Consider the following 27,948-nt stretch of genomic DNA (forward strand, 5'->3'; position numbering starts at 1 on the left):
CGGGTCTGCCTGCAGCTCCGCCCCCTGGAGCGGCTTGTCAGCGGCCGAGCAAGGCTTTGCCTCACTCGCCTGCAGCTCCGGGCCCTCAGCAGCACGAGAGGTTGTGGTGCGGCAGGATGAGTGCAGGTACCGACCCCGTGGTGATCGTCTCGGCGGCGCGGACCGTTATAGGTAAGTGGCCGGCGGCGGCTAAGCCGCAGGGACTCCGGGACCCCTGGGACACCCTGGACTTTGCACCTTGCCCTTCCCGGCCGACCACCCGGCAGCCCCGCCCCGTCCTCGCCAGGTGATGCCCACTCCTCTTCGCGTGCTCTGATTGGATCCCCGGGTAGAACCACCGTGCCGCCTGACTCTCCCATTGGATGGCGAGGGTGAGCGCTCTCTCTCGAGCCCTCTGATTGGCCAGCTCCAGGAGGAGCCATGTCAGCCCTGTGGCCACAGGGGCGGGGTTGACGGGTGGTCAGAGCAGGGTCGCGGCGGTGAATGGAGGTTTAGTGAGAATGCCGCCCCGCGCTTAGCGCTGTGGACATTTCAAAGCCCTTGGGCGCGTGGGACCGTCGACCCCTTTTGTTAGGGAAGCGTGGGCCGCGCCCATCTGCCAGCGCTTGGGGAATGGATGCGCAGGCTTCCCGCGCGTCCGCGGCTTCCCGATGCTCTGGCAGCGTTCCGCGCGAGTCTCGCCTGGGTGAGAGTCACACACGTTCCGCTCTGTACCCTCACGAGCCGCGCTGGACGCCCTCCTCATCGCCCCCGCCTGCCCTTCTGCCCTAGGCTCCTTCAATGGTGCCTTGTCCACCGTCCCTGTCCACGACCTGGGCTCAACGGTCATCAAAGAAGTCCTGAAGAGGGCCGCTGTGGCTCCCGAAGAGGTGTCAGAGGTCATATTTGGACACGTTTTGACAGCAGGTAACTCCTCAGAGACCCCGGCTGAGGTCAGGTTTATTGGAAGCAACCCATCAACACATCCTCCCATCCCCGCTCCCGAAGCTGAAGTTCTTCACTCCAGAGATGTGCCCACGGCGTTCCCGCTGTGGGAATTCTTCCTGTCGGCCCTCTGGCAAGCCCCTTCCAGTTTAACTCTCCTAGACTTTCATCTGCGTGTCCGGATGAGCCGAGACTAACCACCGTCCCCCACTGCCTTTTCAATGCTGTAGACCCAGGGCCAGCCTCACGCATCCGAGAGTATGCACGGCCCTCCATAGTCCCCAGAAATGTACACATTCAGTACAAAAGTGTGAATTCCTCCTTTGTGTCTCGCACTGTGCTACCTGCTGGGGATAGGGCAGAGGTAAGGGCCTTGCGCCCGGCGGTAGGCTCCCTTCCAAGCTGGCCAGGTAGGTTGCACTTCCTGCTCCTCACGGGGGTGTCTCACTCCCTGGGAATAGGTGAGTCACCAGAGTGCTCCTGTCTCCCTTCTGGTTCCCACTGTCTACGGACTGGTGATCACTGGCCATTCCTACTTATTAATAACCAGATTCGTGTTCACTCGGTAGCATAAATTCCAATTATCGCTAGTGGTAACTGGTAATGCTCACTTACAGCCAACTTTTGTCCTTACCCTGTCTGAGACCTGGCCCTTTTTTTTTTTTTTTTTTTTGGTGTTTCTTACTTTATAGTTTTGTAGTTCCTCTTCCTAATTCTCCTTTCTCAAATTGTCCCTGCGGGCCTACCACTTTCCCTTGACTCTCCAAGGGCTTTAAAATAGGTGAGTAACACTCTCAGACTGGCAGCCTTCAGCCCACATCCTCCTTCCTTCCCGGACCCACTATTCAGACTTAATTCAGTTGCCATACGGTACTCCAATGTTGGTTTCTCTGTTCTCTCTTCCACGCTTCTTTTCTATAGTATCTTTGCAAATTAAAATACAAAGAATAGCGATGTTTATCAAGGGCCTGCTGAGTGTTGGGCCTTTAAAGCACTGTGCTTACTGCTTTCATTGCTTCATTTAATCCCATCAGTAAGTCTGTTGAATCGTATTCTCTCCATTTTCGAAATGAGTGAATGAGATTTTGAAAGGTCAAGTCACTTATCCTCAGGCACAGTTGGAGATGGAGCTAGCATTCGAACCTTCATCTGTCCTACTTCTTAAGCCTAGACACCCTCCATAACCCTATAAAAATGTTTAGCTGATCACCTGCTGTGCACTGGGCACTATTTTTTTTCAGCTAGGGATAAGTAGTGTTCATATCAGATAGAAATCCTCATTCTCATGGAGCTCACGTTCTGCTAACTGCTAGACTATTAATTATGTTTAGCACTCATTTCTTACCTTTTTTTTTTTTTTACATTTTTTAACGTTTTTATTCATTTTTGAGAGACAGAACGTGAGCGGGGAGGGGCAGAGAGGGGGAGACACAAGATCCAAAGCAGGCTGCAGGTTCTGAGCTGTCAGCACAGAGCATGACACAGGGCTCAAACTTACTGCGAGATCATGACCGGAGCCAAAGTTGGACACTTAACCGACTGAGCCACCCAGGCGCCCTGCGCTCATTTCTTACCTTGAAGATGGAGGTTATGGATAAACACATAACATCTTTATGAAGGAATCATTTACTTAAATGCATTTGTAACTCATTGTAGCTTAAAAAGCAGGAGCTGGGGCGCCTGGGTGGCGCCGTCGGTTAAGTGTCCGACTTCAGCCAGGTCACGATCTCGCGGTCCGTGAGTTCGAGCCCTGCGTCAGGCTCTGGGCTGATGGCTCAGAGCCTGGAGCCTGTTTCCGATTCTGTGTCTCCCTCTCTCTCTGCCCCTCCCCCGTTCATGCTCTGTCTCTCTCTGTCCCAAAAATAAATAAAAAACGTTGAAAAAAAATTTTTAAAAAGCAGGAGCTTCAAATAATATTTTCTTCTTTATTAACTAGTATGCTGAGTTCAATTTAGAGGTATTTTGATTCTGTCATTTGACCAGTTTTTCCTATATATGTTTTTAGTTTCAAGGCCACCAGTCTAATCCCAGAGAAAGAGCATTGTGATGAATATAATCTCTAAATTTTTGTCCATGAGCTATTGGCGAGTTTTTTCCAATAAACTCACTGAGGAAAGGTGCTAGGTATGGGTCTATCTGAAATTTGCAATAGAGTGACCACTGTGCAAACATTGATCCTTTGGTAATAGGCACTGGGTACTGAGAATATTTGAAATTTTCAACTTCATTCCCTTCCTTTTTTTTTTTTTTTAATTTTTTTTTTAACGTTTATTTATTTTTGAGACAGAGAGAGATAGAGCACGATTGGGGGAGGGTCAGAGAGAGAGGGAGACACAGAATCTGAAACAGGCTCCAGGTTCTGAGCTGTCAGCACAGAGCCCGACGCGGGGCTCGAACCCATGAACTGCGAGATCGTGACCTGAGCTGAAGTCGGATGCTTAGCCGACTGAGCCACCCAGGCGCCCCTCAACTCCATTCCGTTCTGTGCTACTTTATGTATGTGATGTAGTTCTTTCGGTTCCCTGAAGGAACAGTTCCCACAGTTGAATTATGCAAGGGTATTTGTCAGTTCTGATTTTGCACATGTCTTGTTACATAACCAGTTAACCATGTGTGATGAATATCAAGCAAAGAAAGAAATACTTCTTAACAGAGGTTTTCCTCTTTAAGTAACCTTCTTACTGTGCCAGGTGTCTTGAAGCCATGATCATGGAAGCACATGGCCCTAGTTAGAAACATGGATGATGCCCAAGTTCTGCCCTGTGTTTATGAGGGAGTGTGTGCTGGGGCACCTGGGTGGCTCCCCAGTGGGTTAAGCATCCGACTCTTGATTTCGGCTCAGGTCATGATCTCATGGTTTGTGAGATCGAGCCCTGACTCCAGTGCTGTGCCGACAGTGCAGAGCCTGCTTGGTATTCATTCTCTCTCTCTCTCTCTCTCTCTCTCTCTCTCTCTCTCCCCCTGCTCATCCCCCACTCACACTGTCTCTGTCTCTCTCAAATAAATAAACTTTTTTTAAAAAAATAAGGGAATGTGTGCTTATTCAGACCCTGTTGAAAGATCAAGAAGAATGTTTCCTTCTTAAGATATTAATCGTTTCCTTGTGGAAGAGGAAACTTATATCCCTAAAATATAGAACAGCACAAGATAATTCATATTCAAGAGCTAGATTGTGGCAAGGATAGAGTGTATACAGGCCTTCTTCTGTCTGGCTGGGAGTGTGGCTTGTTTCAGCTTGGCTGGGAAGTGACAGGAGCCCAGTGAAACATTTTGTTTCTCTTTGATTGCTGAGAAGTCTCTGTGTTCCCTCTTCCAGGTTGTGGGCAGAATCCCGTTCGACAAGCCAGTATGGGTGCAGGAATCCCTTACTCTGTTCCAGCATGGAGCTGCCAGATGGTCTGTGGGTCAGGCCTCAAAGCCGTATGCCTTGCAGCCCAGTCAATAGGGACAGGAGACTCTAATATTGTGGTTGCAGGAGGCATGGAAAGCATGAGCAAGGTGAGGCCTCTGAAGAAACAACTCTTGCTGACCTCTCACTGATAAACTCATTTTGCCATAGCAGAGTAACCTGATGCATAGCAGAGCTGAGACCAAACAGTAAACAAAGTAAAACTGGATTCAACCTTGATCCCTATGTGGATGTTAATTATTCTTCCAAGCTGGGGGAGAAATGCGGGTTGTAGAAAAATCCTGTCAACCAGTGTGATTGGAACAGAATTCATTTTTTTTTTTTTTTTTCTAAAATGTTACCAAAGCATAAAGTGTGTCCCAAATTTAACCTGTTACATTAGTTGGCTGATATCCTTGGTCTTAAATTTCTTTCTCATTGTATGGAAACGTAACAAACAGATGTTTGCACTTATTGTCCTGTGCTTGACAAGAAGGACCCCAGGGACCAAGGGACTAAATTTTGTTGACCGTTTGGAGACATCGAATGTGGAAAAGAGGACCACTGAGTGGTACCCTTCTCAAATAGGTTTGCTCGGCAGAATTTCTTTCCCCAAGGCCCATCCCTCAAATTGGCATGGGAGTGAAAAGAAAAAAGTATATCACCAGCTTCCTACAGGCAGTTCAGGGTCTGACCTGGGGATTCCCTAGACAGGGCCAAATCAGCCCAGGAGGAGGTAAGTTGAAGGTAGTGAACATGATCAGAGTGATTCCAAGGGGACCATGCTCATATCTGTGTAGTACTTTACGAGGTTTGTAGCTTTTATACATATAGTCACAACAGTCCTTATAGGGTAGATGGTATCATTCCCAATCCACAGGTCAGGAAACTGAGGCCCAGAGCCAGGATTCAAATATCAATTTTCTGACTCCAAGTTTTTCCATTCTATTTTAGCTGCTATTGAGTTGGTAGGAGTTAAGAGGACCCACACCCAGAAAGCTCTCCCCATTAATTAGGCCTCCTGATTGTTCTGACTATAGGCATTAATGTCTTGTATCAAAATGAGTAACACACAGCGTGATCACTTATGCCGTTAGATTAGCTCCTCATTTAACAGATAACTAGTTGTCTGCTTTGGATTCTGTGTCTCCCTCTCTCTCTGCCCCTTCCCCACTCATGCTCTGTCTCTCTCTGTCTCAGAAATAAATAAACATTAAAAACAAAATTAAAAAAAAAACCCCAGATAACTAGTTGCCTCTTCGGAAAGACTAAATGGAGTTTTTAAGGACACAGGACACAGAATGGATAGATTTGGTGGTAAATGGAAATAGGTAGGTAGGAGAGTAACAGCTTCTCAAGAGTGGGTAGGATAGAATTGTGTACTGATTTCAGGGGTCTTCAAGCCCTGGGTGGGAGGAGGATGGGCCGACTGGGGAGAAGGATCACCGGGGGGACTAGGCGAAGACCGGGGAGCCACTGGATAGTTTTGAGTGGGATCCTAAGGAGAGGACTAGTTACAGCCAATCCTAAGTCCACTTGTATTTCTTGTTTCCAGGCTCCTCACTTGGTTCATTTGAGGGCAGGAGTCAAGATGGGGGAAATGCCACTGATGGACAGCATACTCTGTGACGGGCTTACCGATGCATTTCACAACTACCACATGGGCATTACGGGTAAGGCAGACACAGCTGAAGACAGACTAACTGTAAAAAGGTGTCCAAAAGGTCATGTCATAGTCAGCTCTGCAGGTGCTTTCCTCTTTAAGGTCAGGGACCATGTCCTCATCATTTTGTATCACTGATGGCAGGGCCAGTTCCACTCGGGTGAGCCCAACTGAGGAAATAGCCGGTCTCTCCTCTGTGACTCCTTGATTATGGCGGGATGTTACAGGTGGGTGGGACTTCAGAGCTCTGATCAACCTCCCATTTCACCGTATGAACAGACCAGGGCCCCAAACGGTGGTTTTGTGGCAGAGGTGGTATCAGAGGTGAGCAGGTACTCCTGGCACCTCACACCGCACTCTTTGCACCATATGACCTGGTTTTCATTAGGCGTCTGCGGTTCAGGTTTACCGGCCAGGCAACTGGAAGGTCAACAGAACTGCTGTCTTGAGTCATGAGAAAGTGGGGGAAAGAGCAAGATTCTAAGCAGAGGGCACAGTGTGTATAAAGGCAAGGAGGGAGGGGTGTGGAGACGTGGGGAGCAGAGAGAAGCTGAGGCATCTTGTCACTGCAAGCGAGGGCGGCCGCGGGGACGGCTGGAGAGTGTGGCCACACTGCTGGAGGCTGTGTTCCCTAACAGGGTGTTATCATAGTGTCCAGGCCGGAATTTCTCCAAGTGTGATATTCCAGCTGTGTCAACATCACCAGAGGCTGTCAAGCCTTGTCTGAGGTGTTCTGGGCTGAATTGTGACCTTCCAAAACTCGTATGTTGAAGCCCTAACCCCCAGGACCTCAGAATGGGACTGTGTTTGGGAGTTGGGGCCTTTTAAGGAGTAATCAAGTTAAAATAAGGCCTTTAGCGTGGTCCCTAATCCAATCAAACTGGCATCCTTAGAAGAAGAGGAAGAAATACTAGACATGGCAGCATAGAAGAAAGACCATGTGAGGATACAGTGAGAAAGCGGCCAAGGAGAGAGGCCTCAGGAGAAAACAAACCTGTCAACATCTTCATCTTGGCCTTCTATTCTCCAGAATTATGTAAAATAAATTTCTTTTGCTTAAAAAAAAAAAAAAAAGAAAAAGTCTCAGGCCATGATGTAGGCATTAGTAAAGACTAGACCTCCTAATATAGACAAACAGAAAACTGGTCAAAACATATCAAGCAACTGTTTTCAAATATTAGCCAACAATCATGTAAGACTGAGATTTTTATTCCTCCTAATTTGGGCCTTTTTTCATGAGGACCTTCCAGAACCTTCTGTATTACCACTTGGGGCTCAGCCCCCATTGCTCCACACCTTAGCCTCTTGCAAGCTCCTGGCAGGGATGGTGTTGGGAACAATCCAAATTGTTTGCAAACAAATCCTCCCCCTTCTCTCCAGCTTTAGATAAATGCTGTCACTCTGGGAAAGGTCCTGCATCTTGTCCACGGTGGCTCAGGCATTTCCAGTGCGGTCGGCCCCAGCAGTAGGTGGGGGATAGGGGCAGTTGCCAGGAACTGCCATTTCCTACTGGCTGTTGTCCCTTCCTTGCTGGTACCACTCCCTGATGGCTTGTTCTAACAGGGGTAGATGTATTCCTTCCACACAGGGCAGCACCAGGGGCCTTCCCCATGGAGCCTTCATCTGATGCCTGTCAGCTCTTTCCTCCCTCAGCCTGGGGAAACCCTCCCTTCTAGATTTATGTAGAGGAACATGTTGTTCCTCTCCCTCTGGTGCTTGAGTTCCCCAAAGACAAGGTACAGGAAGGAAGTTCACTTGGGCTTGGAATGGCTCTACCAACTTGGTATGGACCAGGATCCAGAGCTCTCAGATCCACACTGAGCCTTCACAGTAGATCAAGATTGAGGCATGTCTTAGAGGCATGGCTTGCCGAATGTTCTCAGTGTGCGCCCGTCGGGAACTTGGCTAGCACTGACCAGGGAAGGTGATAGATCCCGAGTTTGGGCATCATCCCAAATAGTTCAGATGGATTTTTGAAGATTCCTGTCAGGGCATCGTGGCACCTTCTTTCTGCCCTGCGTGATCCTATGACGAGGGAGGGGTGGGTTACCAGGAGCACCTTGCTTTCTCCCCAAGGCAGTTTCTTGCCCTGCCTCTGGGATCCTCTCCCTGAAGGGCTGCTCTAGGGCTCCCCTAGACGAGAGCAGGGGACTCACCCACCCTGCAGCCAGCCGTGGTGCCAATGCCCACACCAGTGCCACCTCTACTTTGGCTGCAGTCTGTCACAAGACTGAGATTCTTGAAAGAAGGGAAAACCCCACTGTCCCTGACTTTCTGCCTGGAGGAATAGTGGCCACTGAACTAGGGAGGCAGAGGTCAGAGTTTGGTGCTGCTGAGATGGCTAGATTTTGTGGGGCAGAGTACTAGAGAGAAGGGAGCTAGAAAAGCAGCCCCGGAAGTCTCCATAAGGGTCTCCTCAACACTTTGGTCAAATACTCAGATGTATGTGTGCAGGGCAACACCTGCTGGAAACAGCTGCTAAAGAGTTGTGAACTGGGAGACTCAGGAGTTCGGACCAGCCAGAGCAGAAACTTTACTGAACCCCCTGGACACTCCCTTGACATCTCAGAAAGGTCAAAGTTTAGGGTAGGGCTCTAGCCCCAGAGTAAGGACTACTCTAGACCCAAACTAATAAGCTTAAAAATCAAGCTTCAAAAGGATCCGTATGATCTGCCAGCATGTTAATGGGAATGATACTCATTACCCTTGCTTAAAGATCATAAAATGCACATGTTCAACAGTATAGTGACTGTAATGTCCAGCATGCAATAAGAAATTTCTAGGCATTCACAGAAATAGGAAAATGTTAGCCCATAACAGTAGAAAAAACGGTCAATAGAATCTGATCCCTATAATGACAGATACTGGAATCAGCAGACAAGGATTTTAAAGGTGCTGTTTTACCCGGGTTTACGGGCATAAAGGAAAACACGACTGAGGAACATGTAAGGGAAACCTTAGCAGTAGAAGGGAAAATACGCACAAAGAAGTAGATGAAAATTAGAACTGTGAAGCCCACACTCTGAAATGAGAAACCCACCGGATAGCCTAATGAAAAACTGGAGACGGAAGAGAGGGTCAGCGAATTTAAGGAAAGAGTAATACACACAACCTGAAGAACACAGAGAGAAAGATTGAGAAAAGAATGAATAGAGCCTCAGGGATCTGTGGAACAAAGTACACTGGACTCACATGCATGGAATAGGAATCTTGGAAGAAAGAGAATGGAGGCAGTAACATTATTGAAGAAACAATAGGTGAAAATTTCCCAAATTTTGTGAGAAACAAAATTCGAACACCAAGAAAGACAAAGAGTTGCGTTTCGGCAAGCTAGTAAAACTACCAAAAAAGAAAGGATAAAAATACAGAAATTGGGGCCCTTGAGTGGCTCAGTTAGTTAAGCATCTGACTCTTGATTTTGGTTCGGGTCACAATCCCAGGGTCGTGGGATTGTGCCCCATGTCGGGTTCCACACTGAGCACGGAACCTGCTTAAGATTCTGTCTCTGACCCAGACTTGTGGTAATTTTCAACAAAGGTTCCAGTGTAATGAAATGGGGAAAGGAAAACCTTTACAATGAGTGGTGCGGGAATAAGAGGGTCCGCAAGCAACTGGGAAAAGATGACCCTCAGCTCCTACCTCACACTGTAAACAGATACTCATTTGAGATGAATCACGGATCTAAAGATAAAAACCAAAGAAGTCAACATAGAATAGCTTGTAAACCTGGGGGTAAGACAAGACTCAGAAGGCAATAAACTTAGAAGATAAATTAGATAAATTAGATTTCAAAAATTAAAACTTACCATCACTGAAGGCACTATTAAGAAAGTAAGTCACCAATTAGGAGAAAATATTCATGATACATATAAGAATTCCTATAATAATAATAAAAAGACAACCAATTGAAAAATGAGCTAAAGGGGCGCCTGGGTGGCTCAGTCGGTTAAGCTTCCAACTCTTGATTTCAGCTTGGGTCATGATCTCATGGTTTGTGGGTTCAAGCCCTGCATGGCGCTCTGTGCTGACAGTGCGGAACCTGCTTGGGATTCTCTCTTTCTCTCTCTGCTCCTCCCCTGCTCTCTCTCTCTCTCTCAAAATAAATAAATAAAATTTAAAGAAAGAAAAATGAGCTAAAGATTAGGCACAAATTTCACAAAGGAAGATAGATGAATGGCCAGTCAGTGCAAAAAAAGTATTCATCATTACTTCAGGGAATGCAAATGAAAAACCACAATAAGATGCTGTTCTACACCCCCAGAATGATGAAGATTAAAATGACTGGATATTGGCAAGGATGTGAAGCAACTAGAACTCTGATACATTGCAGCCATAAAGTGGTACAACTACTTTGGAAAAAATTTGGCAGTTTCTTTACTAAAGACACATGAAAACATCGATCACTAAAAGCTTTGCACAAAGAAGTTCATAGCAACTTTATTCATAAGAGCCAAGACCTAGAAATGGTTCAGGTATCCATCAACAGGAGAATGCATAACAACCACTCAGCAGTAAGAAGGAACAAACAGCAATAACCTCAACAATATAACAATGCTGAGAACAGACACTGAGTTGCAGTTATGGTGACAGAAATCAGAATATTACTTGCTTCAAGGAGGGGGAGATGGGTAAGAGGCATGTGAGAACTCTCTGGGGTGATGGAAATATTACATATTCAGGAGATATGGTTGCCTGCATTTGTCAAAACTCGTTGAACTATACACTTAAGATTTGTGTATTTCACTCTGTGTAAGTTTTACCTAATCAAAGAAAAAAGAACTGTAAACAAATATCGAGCTCTAGTTATTGGGTTTGCTTTCTCTCCAGTGGTGTGGGATAGCAAGTTCTGAAACCACCTTGTGTATATTCTAGATTTGAGCAAATGAGTGACTATATTGAGGGTAATGGGAGCCAGGCTTCTCACTATTGTAGGAGGGAGTCCACGAAGGGAAAGGGCGAAGCGTGCGCTGGTGGTGTTAGGTTACACTCAGAGAATGCAAGGTATCACCATGAGTGTGTATACATTTGCAAATCGTATGTGTATGTAAGAACCGGCACAGGAACCGGTTCAGGAACAATGAACCGGCACAGGAACAATGACATGCCAGTAATAGTGAGCAGTCCTAACACCCGGATCTTTATTTCTAAATGCCTTCTCCACTAAGGAGAACTAAGGAACTAAGGTTCCTTTGAGAAGTGTCCACGGTAGGACAAAAGTGCTAAAAAAAAAAAAATAAAGTTTTTCCCCGGCGCTGCCTGCGGAGGTGGCAGCGCCCTACTTGGCATCATGGCTGCCCTCAGATCTCTGGTGAAACCCAGGAATGTGACCAAGGAGTTCATCTGGTACCAGTTAAACTAGTATGTTAAAATTAAGTGCCACTGGTAGAAACCCAGAGGCAATGACAATGGGGTGCTCAGAAGATTCAAGGGCCAAATGTTCATGCCCAGAATTGGTTACGGCAGCAACAAGAAAACAAAGCACATGCTGCCCGTTGGCTTCTGGATGTTCCTAGGCCACAAGATCAAGGAGCTGGAGGTGCTGCTTGATGTGCAACAAATCTTACTGTGCAGAGACTGCTCACAGTGTCTCCTCCAAGAACCGCAGAGCCACTGTGGAAAGAGCAGTCCTACTGGCTACCAGAGTCCCCAGTTCCAATGCCGGGCTGCACAGCAAAGAAAATGAATACACAGCTTATGTGCACATTGTATTTGTGTTAGTAAAACCATAAAACTAGCAAAAAACAAAAAATGAAGAAGTGCTTAGAGCACATGGGGACATGTCAAAAGGGCTCAGGAACCAGCTTAGAGGATGCCCACTGCCCGAATCTTGAACAATTTGAACATCAGAATAAATAATGGTAGTTACGGGTTATGTAACTTATTAAATGAAGGAAAAATATTTGAGTTCATACTGATGTCAGCGTGATACATGGAGGGAAGGAAAACACCAGTTAACATGTACACAAGGAAGGTTGGAGTTGGAAAATCATGAATGCGAAAAGTAGCAGGTGAAATTTGATGAGGAAGAAGTATTTTTTTGCAACCTCAAAATAACTTCCCATAAATTACTGATAAGTTATAAACGGAAAAGTAGTAACTTTACCGTGTAGAGAGGCTTGAACCAAGTGATGAAAGCTAACGGCACCTGAGGTGAACTAATACCACAGGCATCCTGATGAGATTCACTGAGAAGATCATGTCCGTGGTATGCCTGCTTTTCTGCAAAATCTTAACCTAATCTTGAGGAAACATCAAACCTAAATTGGAAGACGTTCGATAAAAGAACTGGCCTCTGCTCTTCAAAAAATCCAGGTTAAGAAACACGAAGATAGTACGAGGAACTATTTCAAATAAAAAGAAACTGAGGAGCTGTTTCACTATTAAGTGTAACACAGTGTGTGATCCCTGAACTGAGCATCTAAATTTAGCTACAGAAGACATCATTGGGACAATAGGCGAAACTTGAATCTGGACCATGAATTAGATCATAGTATTGTATCAATGTTAAATTTCCTGATCTTGATAACTGTGTTTATGTAAGAAAATGGCCATTTGGGGGAAATATACAGGGAAATTAAAATTGAGGGATAAAGAGGCAGGATTATAAATTTTTCTCAAATGGTTCAGAGAGAATGATAAAGTAAGTGGGGCAAAAAAAAAAAAAAAAAACGGTGAATCGGCATAAAGGAAATTTCTGAAAGTTTAAAATTATATAGAAGGGAAAAGAGAGAAGGACGGGAACAAAGAAAATGGCTTCTAAGATTTACTGCAACATTTCCAAATTCATTGCCACTGTGAGGCAAGATGGCCACAGAACACTGTCGCAGCCCATCGGTGAGTCTGCTTGTACGCGGTGCTCCGTGCTTGTTTACATATGAAAAATTTGAGCTACCGAGAGCCAGTTCCTGAAAATGTTTCTTTTGCTTTATTATTATTTTTTTCTTTCACAGCTGAAAATGTAGCCAAAAAATGGCAAGTGAGTAGAGAAGATCAGGACAAGTTTGCAGTTTTGTCCCAGAACAGGACAGAGAGTGCACAGAAAGCTGGCTATTTTGACAAAGAGATTATACCAGTTTTTGTGTCTTCTAGAAAAGGTGAGTATCTGGATCATAATGGTTTAAACAGCAGCATGCCTATTTATAGGTAAGAATAATACTCCACAAAATAATATATAGGAATGTTTATAAATTGTGTCTTTCAGGTTGCAAAGAAAAGATTGATCTTGGATACGTCTTAGATGGCGGGGCTGCGCAGCGGGGGGAGGCATGTTTATGGGGTGTGGAAGGGTTAAGAACATAGGCAGCTGTGTTAGCACTGGACCCTCTCGGTCCCAGAGTGTCCACACTGTTCTGTAGATACAGCTGGTTTCATGTGAGAAACTGGAGCGTTGGCTCATGGTTATTAGAAGGCAACAACTGACCTTTTGTCCCTACAGGCTAATTCTCCTCAGAAGTGAACATTCGTTATTTCCTGTATGTTTTTGTATACATATCATACAAATTGAGGGTGGATCTTTTTGGGTCACTTTGCTATTATCTAATATGGCGTGCTCTAGTCAAGGGGCTATTACTGGTAACTGTTCCGTTCCCCATAACTGACGTCACTTATGTCCAAGCCTCATAGCTTTGACGCTCCAGGCGGTTGTAACCAGACAAGTCCTACGCCCACACCTTAACTTTTCGCACAAGGAACTGCCCTCCTCAGAAAGGGCCGTGCATATGGAAAACACTCAAAATGTCTCATGAGGACAGTGCTTATAAAATGTTCGAACACACACTTTTTTATTAGTGTGTACTTTCCTCTTGGAATAAAAGTATTTTTGATGAGCCTTCCTTCCAAGTATGAATCTTCATGCATCATGTCTCGGGACTCCACCATTCCTAGCACGCCAACTGCCATCTCTGTGGTAATCTTGGGGAATTGATTTTCCTTGTTCAGGTCTTACTGAAGTGAAAACAGATGAGTTTCCTCGCCATGGGACCAACATAGAAGCCATATCTAACTTGAAGCCTTACTTTCTCAAAGATGGGACAGGAACAGTCACCCCAGCTAATGCTTCAGGTCAGATTTGCCAAAGGGCAGTTGGGGGAAAACCATCTTCTGCTAGGCCCCACCAACTTAATGCCTTCTTCGTTTCAATTATTTTTTTGTATACAAATGATCCTAAAACCTTTAGTTGCTCTAAGGGAAAATGTAGTTTCTCTGTATTTGATCATTACTAAGTGTTTACATTTTTGACTTAATATATATGTGAAAGAATGGATTTGACTCCCTGACATCCTCACTAGACACAGGCGAAAAAGCAAATTAGGGAACCCCAGAATTTATCTACTGCCTCTGTGCTTTTCCAAAACCAGCAACTCCCAGTACCTCCCGTGAAATGAAGACTATTTCTTCCATTTCTTTTCTTACCCTCCCCTCCCCCAGGTTTCCTCAGTTAGAACATTCTGTGGTCAATTATGTCATATTCATATTACCAAACTTACCATTTCCAATTACATTGTAAATAGGAATTACAGCCAATGAATTTGCCAAGATGTATTAAGAATAATTTAACATGTCTTCACGTGTCAGAAAGTAGACACAGGCATGTAACTCAATGAGCATCTCAAAACTCCAGACTTTCATATTTTACAGGAATAAATGATGGTGCTGCCGCTGTGGTTCTTATGAAGAAGTCAGAGGCCGACAGTCGAGGGCTTACACCTTTAGCACAGATAGTTTCCTGGTCACAAGTAGGTGTGGAGCCTTCCATTATGGGGACAGGACCAATTCCGGCGATAAAGCAAGCTGTGAGTCTAGTTCTGAATGTTAGCACCTGTCCTTTGCTTTGTTGGTTGAACGAACCTCTTTGGGACCAGACCAACACCCTGTAATTCCGTTACTCTGTCCTCTGTAAACCTTGGCTCAGATCCTCTCCACTCCAAAATGTCAAGATCGAGCCTGGTTTTGTTTTCCTTTTTATTCTTATCAGATCTCGTCTTCCCTTTAATGGAATTCCTCCCTAGCCTTATGCGAGCATATTCCTGCAGCTCTACGTCTAGTCCACTTTCCCACCACAAAGAGCAGCCGAGAACATTTGGGTCATATGCCTTTTAGGAGTAACTGATAATCCCTTAGATCATGTCACCTACTTGTAACCCGTTATTGCTTCAAAACTTTAACTTTAGAATCTCCAAGGGATGTTTGATCCTTCATGTTTTGGAACTGGTGTCACCGAGGCAAAATGTGGTACCACTAGGCCCCTGCTGGAACATCCCAGAAGAGATCCTTCAGTATCAGTCTATTCTTTTGAGTATCTACAATGAAGGAAGGCTCCACCTGAGTGTTCAGACCTCTATTCCATTCATCTTTCCTTCAGGTTGCAAAAGCAGGTTGGTCACTGGAGGATGTGGACATATTTGAAATCAATGAAGCCTTTGCAGCCCTGTCTGTTGCAGTAGCTAAAGAACTTGGATTAAACCCAGAGAAGGTAAACCCGAGCAAGCAGTCGTGGGGATAGCTCACAAGCGAACTCTCACAATGCAATTTTAAGATTGCAAACACCAAAACCCACGCATAGTTGTTCCACAGTATCCCTGGTATTGGCCAACCGGCCAATAACTAACTTGTGGGTGGATCCTGGGTAAGTGCCTGCTAGGGCTGGGGAGTTCTTTTATTGCTTCCCGAGGCAAAAACCCTGGACTGTGTATTAGTTTACTTCTAACACCAACAGAGCATTGACTCTCCTAAACTAGTGAGGTAGGGTGGATGTTACAGGGGTATAAACAGTATACCTAAACAGTAAAAATGAAAGTGGAATTTGAAAGGATAGTTTACTGGTGTAATGTTAAAAGGGTAAAGATAATTTACGATTTTTAGCCCTGGGGCACCTGGGTGGTTTCAGTAGGTTAAGTGTCAGACTTGATTTGGGCTCAGGTCATGAAATCATGGTTGTGGGATCAAGCCTGGAGTCAGGCTCCACACCCAGCCTGCTTGGGCTTCTCTCTCCCTCTTGGCCCCTCCCCACCTCACACGTTCTAAATAACTATTAAAAAAACCCCACAAAACTTTTTACCCTATGTCCACAGAATAACGGTATATATTTTTCCCCCCTTAGGTCAACATTCAAGGAGGGGCGATAGCCTTGGGCCACCCTCTTGGAGCATCTGGGTGTCGGATTCTTGTTACCCTGTTACACACAATGGAGCGAAAGGGTGGACATCGTGGTGTGGCTGCCCTATGCATTGGGGGTGGGATGGGAATAGCAATGTGTGTTCAGAGAGGATGAAATTGCTTAATGAATCATGCCGAAACTAAACTGAAACCTCATCTCTTCTTAAGCTAACAAGGTACTAAATTGTAATATGTGAAATCAGAGGACCAAAGTGAGGATGGAAAACATCTTTCGTAAGAACCCAAGGCTTGACAGCTGGTTATTTTTATTAATGTGTAATACTCAAGATACAAGATAACTGCGTCTAACATTGTTATAAATAAAAGAGAAATGAGATCAGTCATCAAGGGCTCCCGAGTGAACGGCATCTTCATAACCTCCATGCTTATCATCTTTGCTTTCCGGGTGTAATTTGATAAGATCATCAATTCGAAGAATGGTTATTGCAGCTTCTGTTGCAAATTTCAAACTCTTAACTTTCACTATGGTTGGTTCAAATACTCCTGCTTGTTTGTTGTCTCGGGGTTTACCATTGACCAAATCAAGACCAATCCTGCAAAAAAACAAAAAAAAACCAACAAAAAAAAAACCAACCAAAAAACCATTAAGTGATTTCTTACATAATGCACACCTATCCCATCTCATCTCTTTAAGAGATGAATGGCTTCACCATTCAAATGTTAATCTTGGGAAATGTAAGGACCTCAGGATAGATCCCTTAAGACTACGGTAGTTGACTGTAAGTAACAAAGTAAGTACCAAGTCATAGAAAAACTTAGATAGATACTGGGCTCCCAACATCATTCAGTATCTTAAACAGGGGCTCCTCAAGAAGATATAGATGACCCAAAAATAATCCCCTGGCCTCTGTGGGACCTTTGTGCAGGTGTAGTGACTGTCCAGAGAAGCAGGGAGAGGCTGGGACTCTGAGCTGCTAACTAAAATACACCAATGCTAATCACCAGTCATCATCTTTTATCAGTTTAAAACAAAGCTAAAGTGCCATACACGATACACAGATGACCGTGAAAAAGGGAAATTGTATGCTTACCATTTTAGATTTTTGCGTTCTGGGTTGACTTGAGCCTCATTATGGAAAGCTCTTAACTTTGCAACCAGATCTGTGGAGTCTTGGGCAGCATTCACGGCCAGTGTGTTAGGAATAACAAGAAGAGACCTTGCAAACTCCGCAATAGCAAGCTGCTCCCGAGACCCCTGAGAAGAAAGACAGCGAAGGGTCTTAAAACCCACGGCGGCAGCAGAGGACGGAGAAGAGTATGTGTACTTTTGAATGTTTATCTTATTTTAAAAGAGAAAGCGTGCGCTACCTGGGGAGGGGCAGAGCCAGTGAGAGAACCCCAAGCTGGCTTCGGGAGTCAACACAGAGCCCGAGGCAGCGCTCGTTTCCACAAGTCGGGAGATCATGACCTGAGCTAAAATCTACATGCCTGCCGACGCTCCACGGACCAAGCCACCCAGGGGCCCCATCAGGGAAGGTACATCCACAAAAAGCCAAAGATGGTGCCCCCCCTGCCCTTCTTGAAAAGAAAGCACAATTCTACGCGTTCTCACCATGCTGGTTGCGTAGTTTTCGAGGTATATGGAAAGCGCCGCTTCTACAGCACCTCCGCCAGGAACCACAGATTTGGACTCCAAGACTCTCTTCACCACACAAAGAGCATCGTGTAAAGAGCGCTCCATCTCATCGCACATGAAATCATTCGCCCCACGTAAGATAACTGATGCAGACGTACGAGCCTTAGTGCTATTTAAAAAAGTAAAGTGAAATTCTTAATATATTTTCATAGACGTCTACAAAGAAACCCACCGTAAGCACCTCGACTGGAAATCCTGCTCACGTGGTTCACCCAGACACAGAGGCAGTGTCTGGACCGTGCAGAAGAGATGAAATGGTTACTCCATCTCGTGGTAGCGCACGGCCTACTATTGTTCTCTCCCACGCGTATAACTGCTCTGATCACTGAAAGACTAGAGCAGCAAATCAATGGGAAGGCGATCCGTTCCCTTACCAATAAAACCCGTGCAGCTCGATTGAGAATGCAGCTCTTACTTTTTGATCAAGATCAGTTCGTCATCACAAATTCTCTCCTGTACCACCTCTTCTGCTTGTCCCAACATTGAAGCTTCGAAAGTTTCTTCTCCTTCCAAATTGGCCAGGGTTGACAAGATAGTCGCTATGAAGATGATGACAAAGATCTGTAAACACTTTTCCCATGAACACTTTCATATGCTGTCCCAAATTCAGAAACATTTATACTAAGAGCAACGTATAGACAGGCATCAGATAAACCACTGTCCTTTCAGCCTAACACGGAACCATGACCTTCTGAGGTCAACACATTCAGTAAGTTAAAGAGCTTTTCCAGTAACGTGGAAAATGGCTCTATGAGACGTATTTGTAGCATAAGGCATTAAAGGAGTAAGATGTAAAAAAAACCACTGCTTCTGAAACTGCTTAGTGATAACATTCCAACGTAAAGAGACACTGTCTCTTATACGGTAACGTGACGCGCCGCAGCTGGGAGCGAGCAGAGGACTCACCTCCAGAAGCTTTAGCGATGCGTTTCAGGTCCCTTTTTAAAACTCTTCGAACTGCCATAGCACCTGTCTCCACAAAATACTTCAGACACATGTCGTCAATTCCACCGGTGGTTAGAATAACGTTGGCACCAGTTGCCAGGATCTTCTGGATCCGCTCCTTGGTGATATCAGATTCTCTACAGAGATGAAGTATTTGGGTAATAACCCAAAGTTATCTTCTGTGTGGTTAATCTAGTTCCAATTTCCATTAAATACTTCACATAAAATAACTGCAGATTAAATTACATCAAACACTCTTTCCCTTCTGTGACCAAAATTTAAATCAACTTACAGAAAAGTCCAAGAAATTAAAATTACCACTTAGTTCTCCCCCACCCCAATGTGAGTTCCTGAGAACCAAGGAATGGCATCCCTGCCTTTAAGGATCTGGCAGGGAAACACTGTCAACCATACCCTGGAAAAGCATTAGCTACCACGGAACGCAGAGATGATTGGGAAGCAACATGCAGCCTGCCAGGTGAGGCAAGGAAAGCATGAAGGTCTGGAGTCAAGAGGAGTCCAGAGTAGAAATGACTAGTAGGAACAGGGGCGCCTGGGTGGCTCAGTTGGTTGAGCATCGGACTTTGGCTCAGGTCATGATCTCGCATTCAAACGTTCAAAAAGGTACACATCCGGCTCCGTGCTGACAGCTCAGAGTCTGGACCCTGCTTTAGATTCTGTGTCTCCTCTCTCTCTGAACAAACTTTTGGGGCGCCTGGGTGGCTCAGTCGGTTGAGCGTCCGACTCTGGCTCAGGTCGTGATCTCGTGGTCCGTGAGTTCAAGTCCTGCGTCGGGCTCTGTGCCAACAGCTCGGAGGCTGGAGCCTGTTTCGGATTCTGGAGCCTGTTTAGGATTCTGTGTCTCCCTCTCTCTCTGACCCTCCCCCGTTCATACTCTGTCTCTCTCGGTCTCAAAAAAAATAAATAAACGTTAAGAAAAAAATTAAAAAAAAAATGACTAGTAGGAACAGAAAATGAACGTTTTGTAGAGTTAGATGTTAAAGTGTCTCGGGCCCGTTAAGAAATTTAATATTTTTATTTATTTTTAATAATGAATTTAGAGAGTATGCACGAGTGGGGGAGAGGGGCAGAGGGAGGGAGAGAATCTTAAGCAGGTTCCACGCTCTGTGTGGTGCCCAACACAGCTCCATCCCACAGCCCTGGGATCGTGACCTGAACTGAAATCAAGTGTTGGACGCTCAACTGACTGTGCTACCCAAGCACCCCAATTTATTTATTTTTATTTAAGTAGACTCCACACACAAAGTAGGGTTTAAACTCATAGCCCCGAGATCAAGAGTCACATGCTCTACTGACCGAGCCGGCCAGGCACCCCAAGAAGTTTAACATTTTTAAGTAAGAGTATTATCCGTGTTTTCAAAAGGATGCCCCGATGTCAATGTGGGCACCGCACTGGAAAGATAGAGGAATGAGGCGAGGAAGCAGTAACTGGAGGCACAGGAGCGTATCTGATGCGAACAGATGTTCTGAACAGAGAAGTCCCAGTTTATGGCTTGGTGACAGGGAGGTTCAGCCAGTGACTCCCGGCGTAAAACAAAAACTAACAGGTTATGGGGCAGAACGAGAAAGTAGAGTCTGGTTTTCAAAAGATGCGTCCAAAGCCCCCGTGTTAATCAGGCGAAGCTGCCAGGAGGAGGGCACAGGACAGAAATCACAAGCAAGCTATGGGGAAGGGACACAGATTTGAAAAAGTCAACATGTTATAGATTATTAAAACTATTTCACTTGTCATTCAAAGGGCTTTTTTAAAAATAAGACCAAGACGAACCCCAAGGTAAAGCGGTCTATAAACCGTGACAAATGCTCTGGGCCACACGCCGCAGGATGGGCAGCGGCTGCGAAGCCAAGCATATCCTTCAGGCTCTGCCTTTAGAGCTTCTGGCCCAAGTCCCACAAACACAGAAACTGTGCTGACAGGCAGGAAGAGCAAGTACAGGAACTCATGGCAGAGCGCACTTCGGAGGGAAAGAGAACAAGCTGTTCTCTGAGCTAAAAAAATAAGCAGGCAGAGAGTATAAGCGCTCGGAAGAACGTTACTCGGGGCCAGCAGGGGAGTCTGACGGACTCTTCCAGTTGTGGCTGGACCACAGCGGAAAAAAATACTAAGACAGGAAAAAACCTATCCCAGAGCGATGGGAAGCCTACAAAAGGCTTCTGCCTTGGAAATGACGAGATGACCGTGGCTGCTGTATGGAAAATCGCCTGGGAGGGGCCAAGAGTGAAATCCAGAGGAGCAGCTTAGCTGCCCCTCGACAGGGGCAAGAAGATAGGCAGTAGATGAATCTGAGATTTAATTTGACGACAGAAATCAAGGGGTCTTGGTGATACATTAGAAGGGAGAAAGGCATTAGGTAAAAAGAGCCAAGGTATTTCCTAGTTTTCTGCCTGAGGGGTCCCCATCGCTAAAATGCAGATTTATGGGTATCACCCAAAGTTCGGTTTTAAACATACTGAGATATGTAAGAAGCATTCACAGGTGTCTGGAGCTCAGAGCAGCACATTCTGGAAGTCTCCAACATGGGAAGAATACCCGCAGTCACAGGAATGACGAGGGCTTATTCTGGGGAGAGCAGAGCAGACCCCAGGGCTGCCCACGCATACAAACACAAGATGGGGCAGCACCACCGAGCTGCCTCCCACCTCCCAGTGTTTCAAGAAGGAAGTAGTCACCAGCTCGAGAAAGGTCAAGTGAGTTGAAAGCGTCTACTGAATTTTACACTAGAGACGACTAGCGACCTTAGCAAATGGTCCTCCACTAGAGCACAGCTGCCAAGGAGATGAGACACAGGGGCGCCTGGGTGGCTCAGTCGGTTCAGCATCCAACTCTTGATTTCAGCTCAGGTCATGATCTCATGGTTCCTGAGATCGAGCCCCAAGTGGGGCTCTGTGCTGTCAGCAGATTCTCTCTCTGCCCTTCCCCCGCTAGCATACTCTGCCTCCAAATAAACTTTAAAAAGAACCAGAATTAGTAACTGAATATGCAGCTTGAGAACAGTCACCCTAGAGGGACTGATCGGCCTCCGGTAGAAGAAAGGACACTTTGTTTACAGGAAGAAAAAAAATACATAGGCAGATCTGAAAGGCAAAAAGCATGACTGACTTTTGGCAAAGACTTCTTGTAGCTTGGTTCAGTTACTGTTTTTCCTTTTTAACAAACCAACCAACCATTAAAAACAAACAACAAAAAAAAGAGTGAGTGATACAGTCCAGTGGAAGAAGGCAGTCAAAATCCAGGGTAGCGGTCAGAGTCTAGCTCTGGAGCGCGTTAACCAATCAGGAACAGCGTTAGCGTCCCCTGGGGCCTGGCGTACAGGGGGCACACAGTGCACACTCTACTACTCGAGGAAGTACATTCCTTGGCAGGTCTATAACATTAGTCACTCCTAAAACTGACGTTCTACAAGGTTTCGTTCAAGTTCTATCACCCCGGGTCTATCTTAAAACACCAGATCACCACATTTTCTAGCCTTCCAGCAAGTTTGACTCTGGTCAAAAATCCTAAATCTTGGGGGCGTCTGGGTGGCTCATCTGGTTGAGCGTCCATCTTTAGCTCAGGCCATGATTTCATAGATTGTTGAGTTCGGCTCAGGTTTGTGAGTTCCAGCTCCACATCAGGGTCTGTGCGGACAGCTCAGAGCTTAAAGCCTGCTTCGGAGTCTGTGTCTCCCTCTTTCTCTGCCCCTCCTCTCCGCTCAAAAATAACACATTAAAAACAACTTTTTTAAATCCTAACTTTTCTAGTCCTCTAAGACCCCACATTTTAAAAACTCCAGCTGCATCATCACCATCCTCTGCTACCTGGCAACTGATTGATTACTTGCTGTTATCTAGGAGATGTCGCCACTCCTTAGGATCCTTTTTTACTTGTCACCGGCTCTAACGAAAGTATCATTTCCAGACACCGCTTTCAAAGGTCAAAAATAATCTCTGAACATACCTCTGTCTAATCTGGTCCAGTTTTTCAGGGTCTGTAATAACCACCTGTACACCAAGCTTCATTTTTGTCTTCTGCAGGCTGAAGTCAAGGCAGGCAATCTTTGCGTTCACTATTCTCTTGGGCATGCCTGCAATTGAATGTAACATTAAATAACTGTGAACTGTAACGACGTCACGTTTTATAAAATATGGGTATTCTTAAAGCCTGATTAAAAAATAGCAAGAAATATTAGATTGTTATCTACGAAGACAAAAATTTAGATTTTATAACATCTAACCATAGAAACAAACTTTTACGGCCTTTTACGTGGTCTTTAACTTGCGTTTTTCCCAAGCTTTATGAGCTTAAGTTACACAAGCGAAACTGAAAAAGTGATCTACAATTTCCTCTGCCCTTGGGCTTTACTGAAGAACTGTTAAGTGCAAGTTGTGGAGCGCTCCCCTAAGGAGGTATGGTATGTATTCCACGGACGGCAAATTTTGACCCTTAGTACCAAATCCTGAGGCTTACCCTGCGATCCCACCACACAGTTGAGTGCGTAGCCACTGATGAGCAGACTCTCCGTCTGACTCCTCCCGTGCGCTTTCAGGATATTAACAGAATTGACAGGATAGCGAGGCTGGCCCCTCACGTCTGTGTATTTAACTGCAAGCACAGCATCTACTACCATATTCGCGAAGAAATCACCATTTCTAAGCCAACAGTTAAGGAGAACAAGAGACACAGAATGGATAATGGGTGCTCACAAAAAACCAGGGTAATTCTTTAAAAAAAAAAACGTTTTTTTTTTTTTAACGTTTATTTATTTTTGAGACAGAGAGAGACAGAGCACGAACGGGGGAGGGTCAGAGAGAGAGAGAGACACAGAATCCGAAACAGGCTCCAGGCTCTGAGCAGTCAGCACAGAGCCCAATGCCGGGCTCGAACTCATATACCGCGAGATCGTGACCTGAGCCGAAGTCGGACACTTAACCAACTGAGCCACCCAGGCGCCCCAAAACCAGGGTAATTCAAATGCACTTCCTTTTAACCATTTCATCAAAAAAACCAAAACATTAATTATGCTGTCAAAATGTTAAAATACCATTTATTGCTACCTGCAATTCCTATTACTATTATACACTATTGACTTTCCCCCTAGGAGAGCAAGGAAGGAAGCAGACAATTTCAATACAGTATCACCCGGCACAAAAACAAGATCTTACTCTTTAAAAAGCCTCAACTTTATCGAACCATCACAAGGATACATTCCGATGATTTTGGAAGACATCGATGTCTTAGCAGCATTGATCAGGCAATCTCTTCCGAGTTCATCTGTGTTAATAATTAGGTTTTCACTGATGTATCGCACAGCTTCCCTGTTTGAAGTGTGTAGGAAAAGACATAAATTCACTACTCAAACTTTGTTTTCTCACAATGGCAAAACATCACGGGGACCAATTTTTTGTTCAGCCATTTCATACAGGAGGAGGACACAAGTAAGTCCTCCCTCGTCAGATCACGGCAATTTTTATCTATCCCATAAGCATAGCCACCAAAATCTATTATTGGGAGAAAATGTGGTAGTCAAATGGGAAAAAAAAATACTAGCCCTGTTTCTTACTCAAATATCACTACTAAAATATGACTTTTTCAAAATAAATTTAGTCATTAATAACATTTACAGAACACAGACTTTTTACAAATAACATCAGATAATGTAAAATCTTCCCTGACTGCAATCTTACTTGCAAGCAAGTCGATAGCCACTAATAACTGACGTGGGATGAATCTTCTGTTTGACTAGTTCATCGGCATTTTTAAGAAGTTCTGCTGCAATAATAACCTGTTGAGAAAAGATTCATTGCTCTGACGGAGTCTGACAACACGCGCCTATGTAAAAACAACACTGCAACAACGATCAGCTAGTGTTAAATGGTGACGACGATGAATAACTGGTTATTGGAAACCTGGAGAAAAGAGAGCTATACGCAGTGTTTTATTTACATGCAGATGGCCAAAGCAAATAGGAGCCAGGCCACACAATGGTAGAGAACTGCACATCTGTTACCTTTAAAGAGGAAGTGCTCAACAGAAGCCAAGTGAAGAGTGTGACTATTCAAATGATGTCTATTATTTTAGACTATTACTTGGTCGATCTTAAAAATCATTCTTCTAGGGGTAACTCAATCAGTCGGTTGAGCGTCCAACTTCGGGTCAGGTCGTGATCTCAGTTTGTGAGTTCGAGTCCTGCACCGGGCTCTGTGTTGACAGCTGGGAACCTGGAGATTGCTTCAGATTCTTTGTCTCCCTCTCTCTACCCCTCCCTTGCTCACACTGTGTCTCTGTACCTCTCTCAAAAACAAACATTAAAAAAAATTTTTTTTAAATTATTCTTCTGAAGATATTACAAAACCAAAAATTCTGTCTGCTTCTTCTAGGAAAATTATCACTTTGTTTTAAAATCATAGTAAAGTTATTTAGACAAAAACTATTCTTGTTATTTCAGAAGAGATAGATCCCATTCTTTCATGAGTTAACGTTTAATCTAGAAATACAAAGATTTTCCCCACAAACCACTGGCCTGCCTCTTTACAGTGAATTATTATTTGTTCCTCACTAAATCCTGTTTCTACACTACACAACACACCACATCAGCGTGCTGGATGATCTTCCAGAAATTTGTATTGTTACTGATCACATTTACTTTTTCACGCTCCCATTTTGAACCCATGAAATTCAAAATGCAAACTTTTTTTCTTAAACCCAGTAACATTTCTTCCTTAGATAATTATAAAGAGAAAGTTTTAGGAACTTCTAAGTTTCAGGTGGCGAAAACATAAGACCTTTTAATGAAACTGTTAAAAAAAAAAAACCCTTGTGTATATGTATAGATACTGTTGTGGCTGAAAAACTCAGGAAACTTGTGAAAACCCACATTTACTTTTACATTATTTATTTTGAGAGAGAGAGAGAGAAAGTGCAAGTGGGGTGGGCAGAGAGAGGGACAGAGAATCCCAAGCAGGCTCCATACTGTCAGCACAGAGCGGGATGTGGGCTGGGATCTCAAGAACCGTGAGATCAAGAGTCTGACGTTTAACTGACTGAGCTACCCGGACGCCCCTGAAAATCTACATTTAAACCGAGTGGACTGTATTATCTCTTAAGTTTCTCTCCTTTGTACAAACTACAGGCACTGGTTTTTGAATTCTGTCTATCCCAGAAGCAAAGTAAATTTCTCCCCCTTGACTTACTCATAGCTTCAGTTTGTGAAAGTCCATTCTAGGAGAACAACTAGTCTCTAGCCACCTACCAGGTAACCAACTACCTACCACGGAGGTGGTTCCATCTCCTACTTCTTTGTCTTGCAGATCAGCCAGCTCACAAAGAACTTTAGCTGCTGGATGTTCCACCTCCAGTAACTTCAGGATGGTCGCACCATCGTTAGTAATGGTTACATCCTAAGAAATTTGCAGGAAAGAAAAGAGACAACACAATCACTTGCAGACCCAGGACAGCCTCTAAATGAACACAAACCCCTATTATCACCTTTGCTGCACCTTCCAATACCAGGATTATGATAAAAGCAGAGAATTCACATTAATAGTGAAGAACCATCATTTCTCTTTAGAGTAACACACAACACGTAAGTGTACTTACACCAATATCATCCACCAACATTTTATCCAAGCCAACTGGACCAAGAGAACTTTTTACAATATTGGCAATAGAAGCTGCTGCCATAACTGTAGAAACAAAAAAAAATTTTTTCAAACCCACTGCTCCAAATGACAACCATTTCAGCCTAAAGAAGGTGACACCCAACAGCCTCTGGATTTTCCAAATCTACCAATCTATCCAAATTACTTAAAATGGTTAAGATCGGCAAACATCCCTGATTTCAAAAGTGTCCACGCTCTCAACTAAACAGCAACCAATGTCTTAATCCCTCTTGTTTGCTACAATAACCTCACTTTCAGTATCACTTATGCTAACGTTCAACTGAGATTTCGTCAACTAATTTTACTGTAAAAACCTGCCGGCGATAGGTGGATAAGGTTAGGATCTGGACATCCGGGCACCTGACATGTACTGCAGATAATAACCAGTGGGGTACAGTGGCCCATTTGCTGGACTGTGGCCATTTGCTCATCAGTACAACCAGCAGTTAAAGCTAGCGTTTTCGGCTTAATAGCCCAAAAACGAGGTCCAAAGATTGAGAGCCACGCTCCTCCTGGTGAGAATCGAACATACGAGGCGCAGGGCACCCGGACCAAAGGGGACGTGGGGCGTGACCAGCACGTGTCAATGCGGGCGGCTGGTTTTCCAGGCTGGGGAGCGCTTCTCAACTCCCGGGCCTGGGCATCCACTGCCAACCACACGCAGCGGGGACAGTCCTCCAAAACGTGCTGGGTGTTCCGGAAATCCTCCCCTACGGGAATAGAGGGCGGCGCCGCCGCCCCGCCCCGCCGAGACCGGACCGGGCCCTTTACCGGTACAGATGAGGAAAGCGCAAGACCCGCAGCCCTGGCTCTAATAGGGAGGGCCGGGATGGGGCCGGGCCCACGGCGGGCCTTGTTCTCCCTTACCGTTCTGGGAGCGGATCGCCTCCCCGGTGCTGCGGTCTCCGAACACGGATAAAGGCCCCTCCATCTTCGCGGCGGCGTGCACGTCGAGTTTCACCCTCACCGCAGGGAACCAGCGTACGGGTCCCGACGCCCGGTGGCGGTCACAAGAGCGGTGGCGGCTGCGGCGTGCACGTCGAGTTTCACCCTCACCGCAGGGAACCAGCGTACGGGTCCCTACGCCCGGTGGCGTCCACAAGAGCGGTGGCGGCTACGGCGTGGAACGGGCCTGAGCGAGGCCGCGGAGACTGCTGGGAACACCGCTCCCCCGGCCCGGCCGCGGGGCAGGGCGGGAAGGGAAGGAGGGGGAGGGAGGGGAGCGAAAAGTGCGAAAGACCCGGAAGTGAGGAGCCGGAGAGGGCGGGCTCAGCATTTTCACCCAATTAGAGGGCGAATGAGAAGGGCGCGAACGCAGGAGAACGGAAGTCGGGCTCTGGGACTTGGGGAGGAAGGAGGTGCTCGGCTGAAGATTCTCCCCCGCCTCCCCCAGACACCGGTTGCGCGTGCGCATTTGCACATTCTAGTGCCTTCTAGAAAAAGTGGATGGAGGGCGGAGCTTGTAGGTAGGGTGTAACTAGAAAGGACAGGCCCTTCAAGTAAAACTGCGCTACGGAGAGTGTGGTGTGTTCGTTTAACCGTCTCGTTAAACGTATG

General features: G+C 45.4%; 2 protein-coding genes and 2 non-coding genes across 5 annotated transcripts; 1 reads left to right on the forward strand and 3 right to left on the reverse strand.

Annotated features, from left to right (window-relative positions):
- The first annotated feature begins 17 nt into the window (after nucleotides 1–17).
- ACAT2 (acetyl-CoA acetyltransferase 2) lies at nucleotides 18–16,474 on the forward strand. Of its 2 annotated transcripts, none has more exons than XM_019831446.3 (9): nucleotides 18–171; nucleotides 772–906; nucleotides 4,241–4,422; nucleotides 5,868–5,985; nucleotides 12,926–13,069; nucleotides 13,914–14,036; nucleotides 14,613–14,767; nucleotides 15,337–15,447; nucleotides 16,075–16,474. In XM_019831446.3, exons 1-9 carry the CDS (start codon nucleotides 117–119, stop codon nucleotides 16,243–16,245), a joined length of 1,194 nt encoding a protein of 397 aa, XP_019687005.1. In that variant the 5' UTR covers nucleotides 18–116; the 3' UTR covers nucleotides 16,246–16,474. The 2 variants fall into 2 exon arrangements, with proteins under 2 accessions (XP_019687005.1, XP_044914253.1); XM_045058318.1 differs by lacking the exon at nucleotides 18–171 and adding an exon at nucleotides 466–685.
- Nucleotides 16,380–27,585, reverse strand: TCP1 (t-complex 1). Its single transcript, XM_003986687.6, has 12 exons — nucleotides 27,259–27,585; nucleotides 26,330–26,415; nucleotides 26,002–26,130; nucleotides 24,418–24,515; nucleotides 23,938–24,048; nucleotides 23,201–23,382; nucleotides 22,691–22,817; nucleotides 18,694–18,869; nucleotides 18,203–18,326; nucleotides 17,704–17,896; nucleotides 17,183–17,346; nucleotides 16,380–16,684 (listed from the first exon to the last, which is right to left on the reverse strand). Exons 1-12 carry the CDS (start codon nucleotides 27,320–27,322, stop codon nucleotides 16,468–16,470), a joined length of 1,671 nt encoding a protein of 556 aa, XP_003986736.1. The 5' UTR covers nucleotides 27,323–27,585; the 3' UTR covers nucleotides 16,380–16,467.
- Nucleotides 18,013–18,144, reverse strand: LOC111560697. The gene has a single exon (XR_002742692.1). It is a non-coding gene; the product is annotated as a small nucleolar RNA SNORA20 (small nucleolar RNA).
- Nucleotides 24,129–24,268, reverse strand: LOC111560700. Its single transcript, XR_002742695.1, has one exon. It is a non-coding gene; the product is annotated as a small nucleolar RNA SNORA29 (small nucleolar RNA).
- Nucleotides 27,586–27,948: the final 363 nt, after the last annotated feature.

The sequence above is a fragment of the Felis catus genome, chromosome B2, assembly GCF_018350175.1.
Source record: "Felis catus isolate Fca126 chromosome B2, F.catus_Fca126_mat1.0, whole genome shotgun sequence".
NCBI lineage: Eukaryota > Metazoa > Chordata > Mammalia > Carnivora > Felidae > Felis > Felis catus.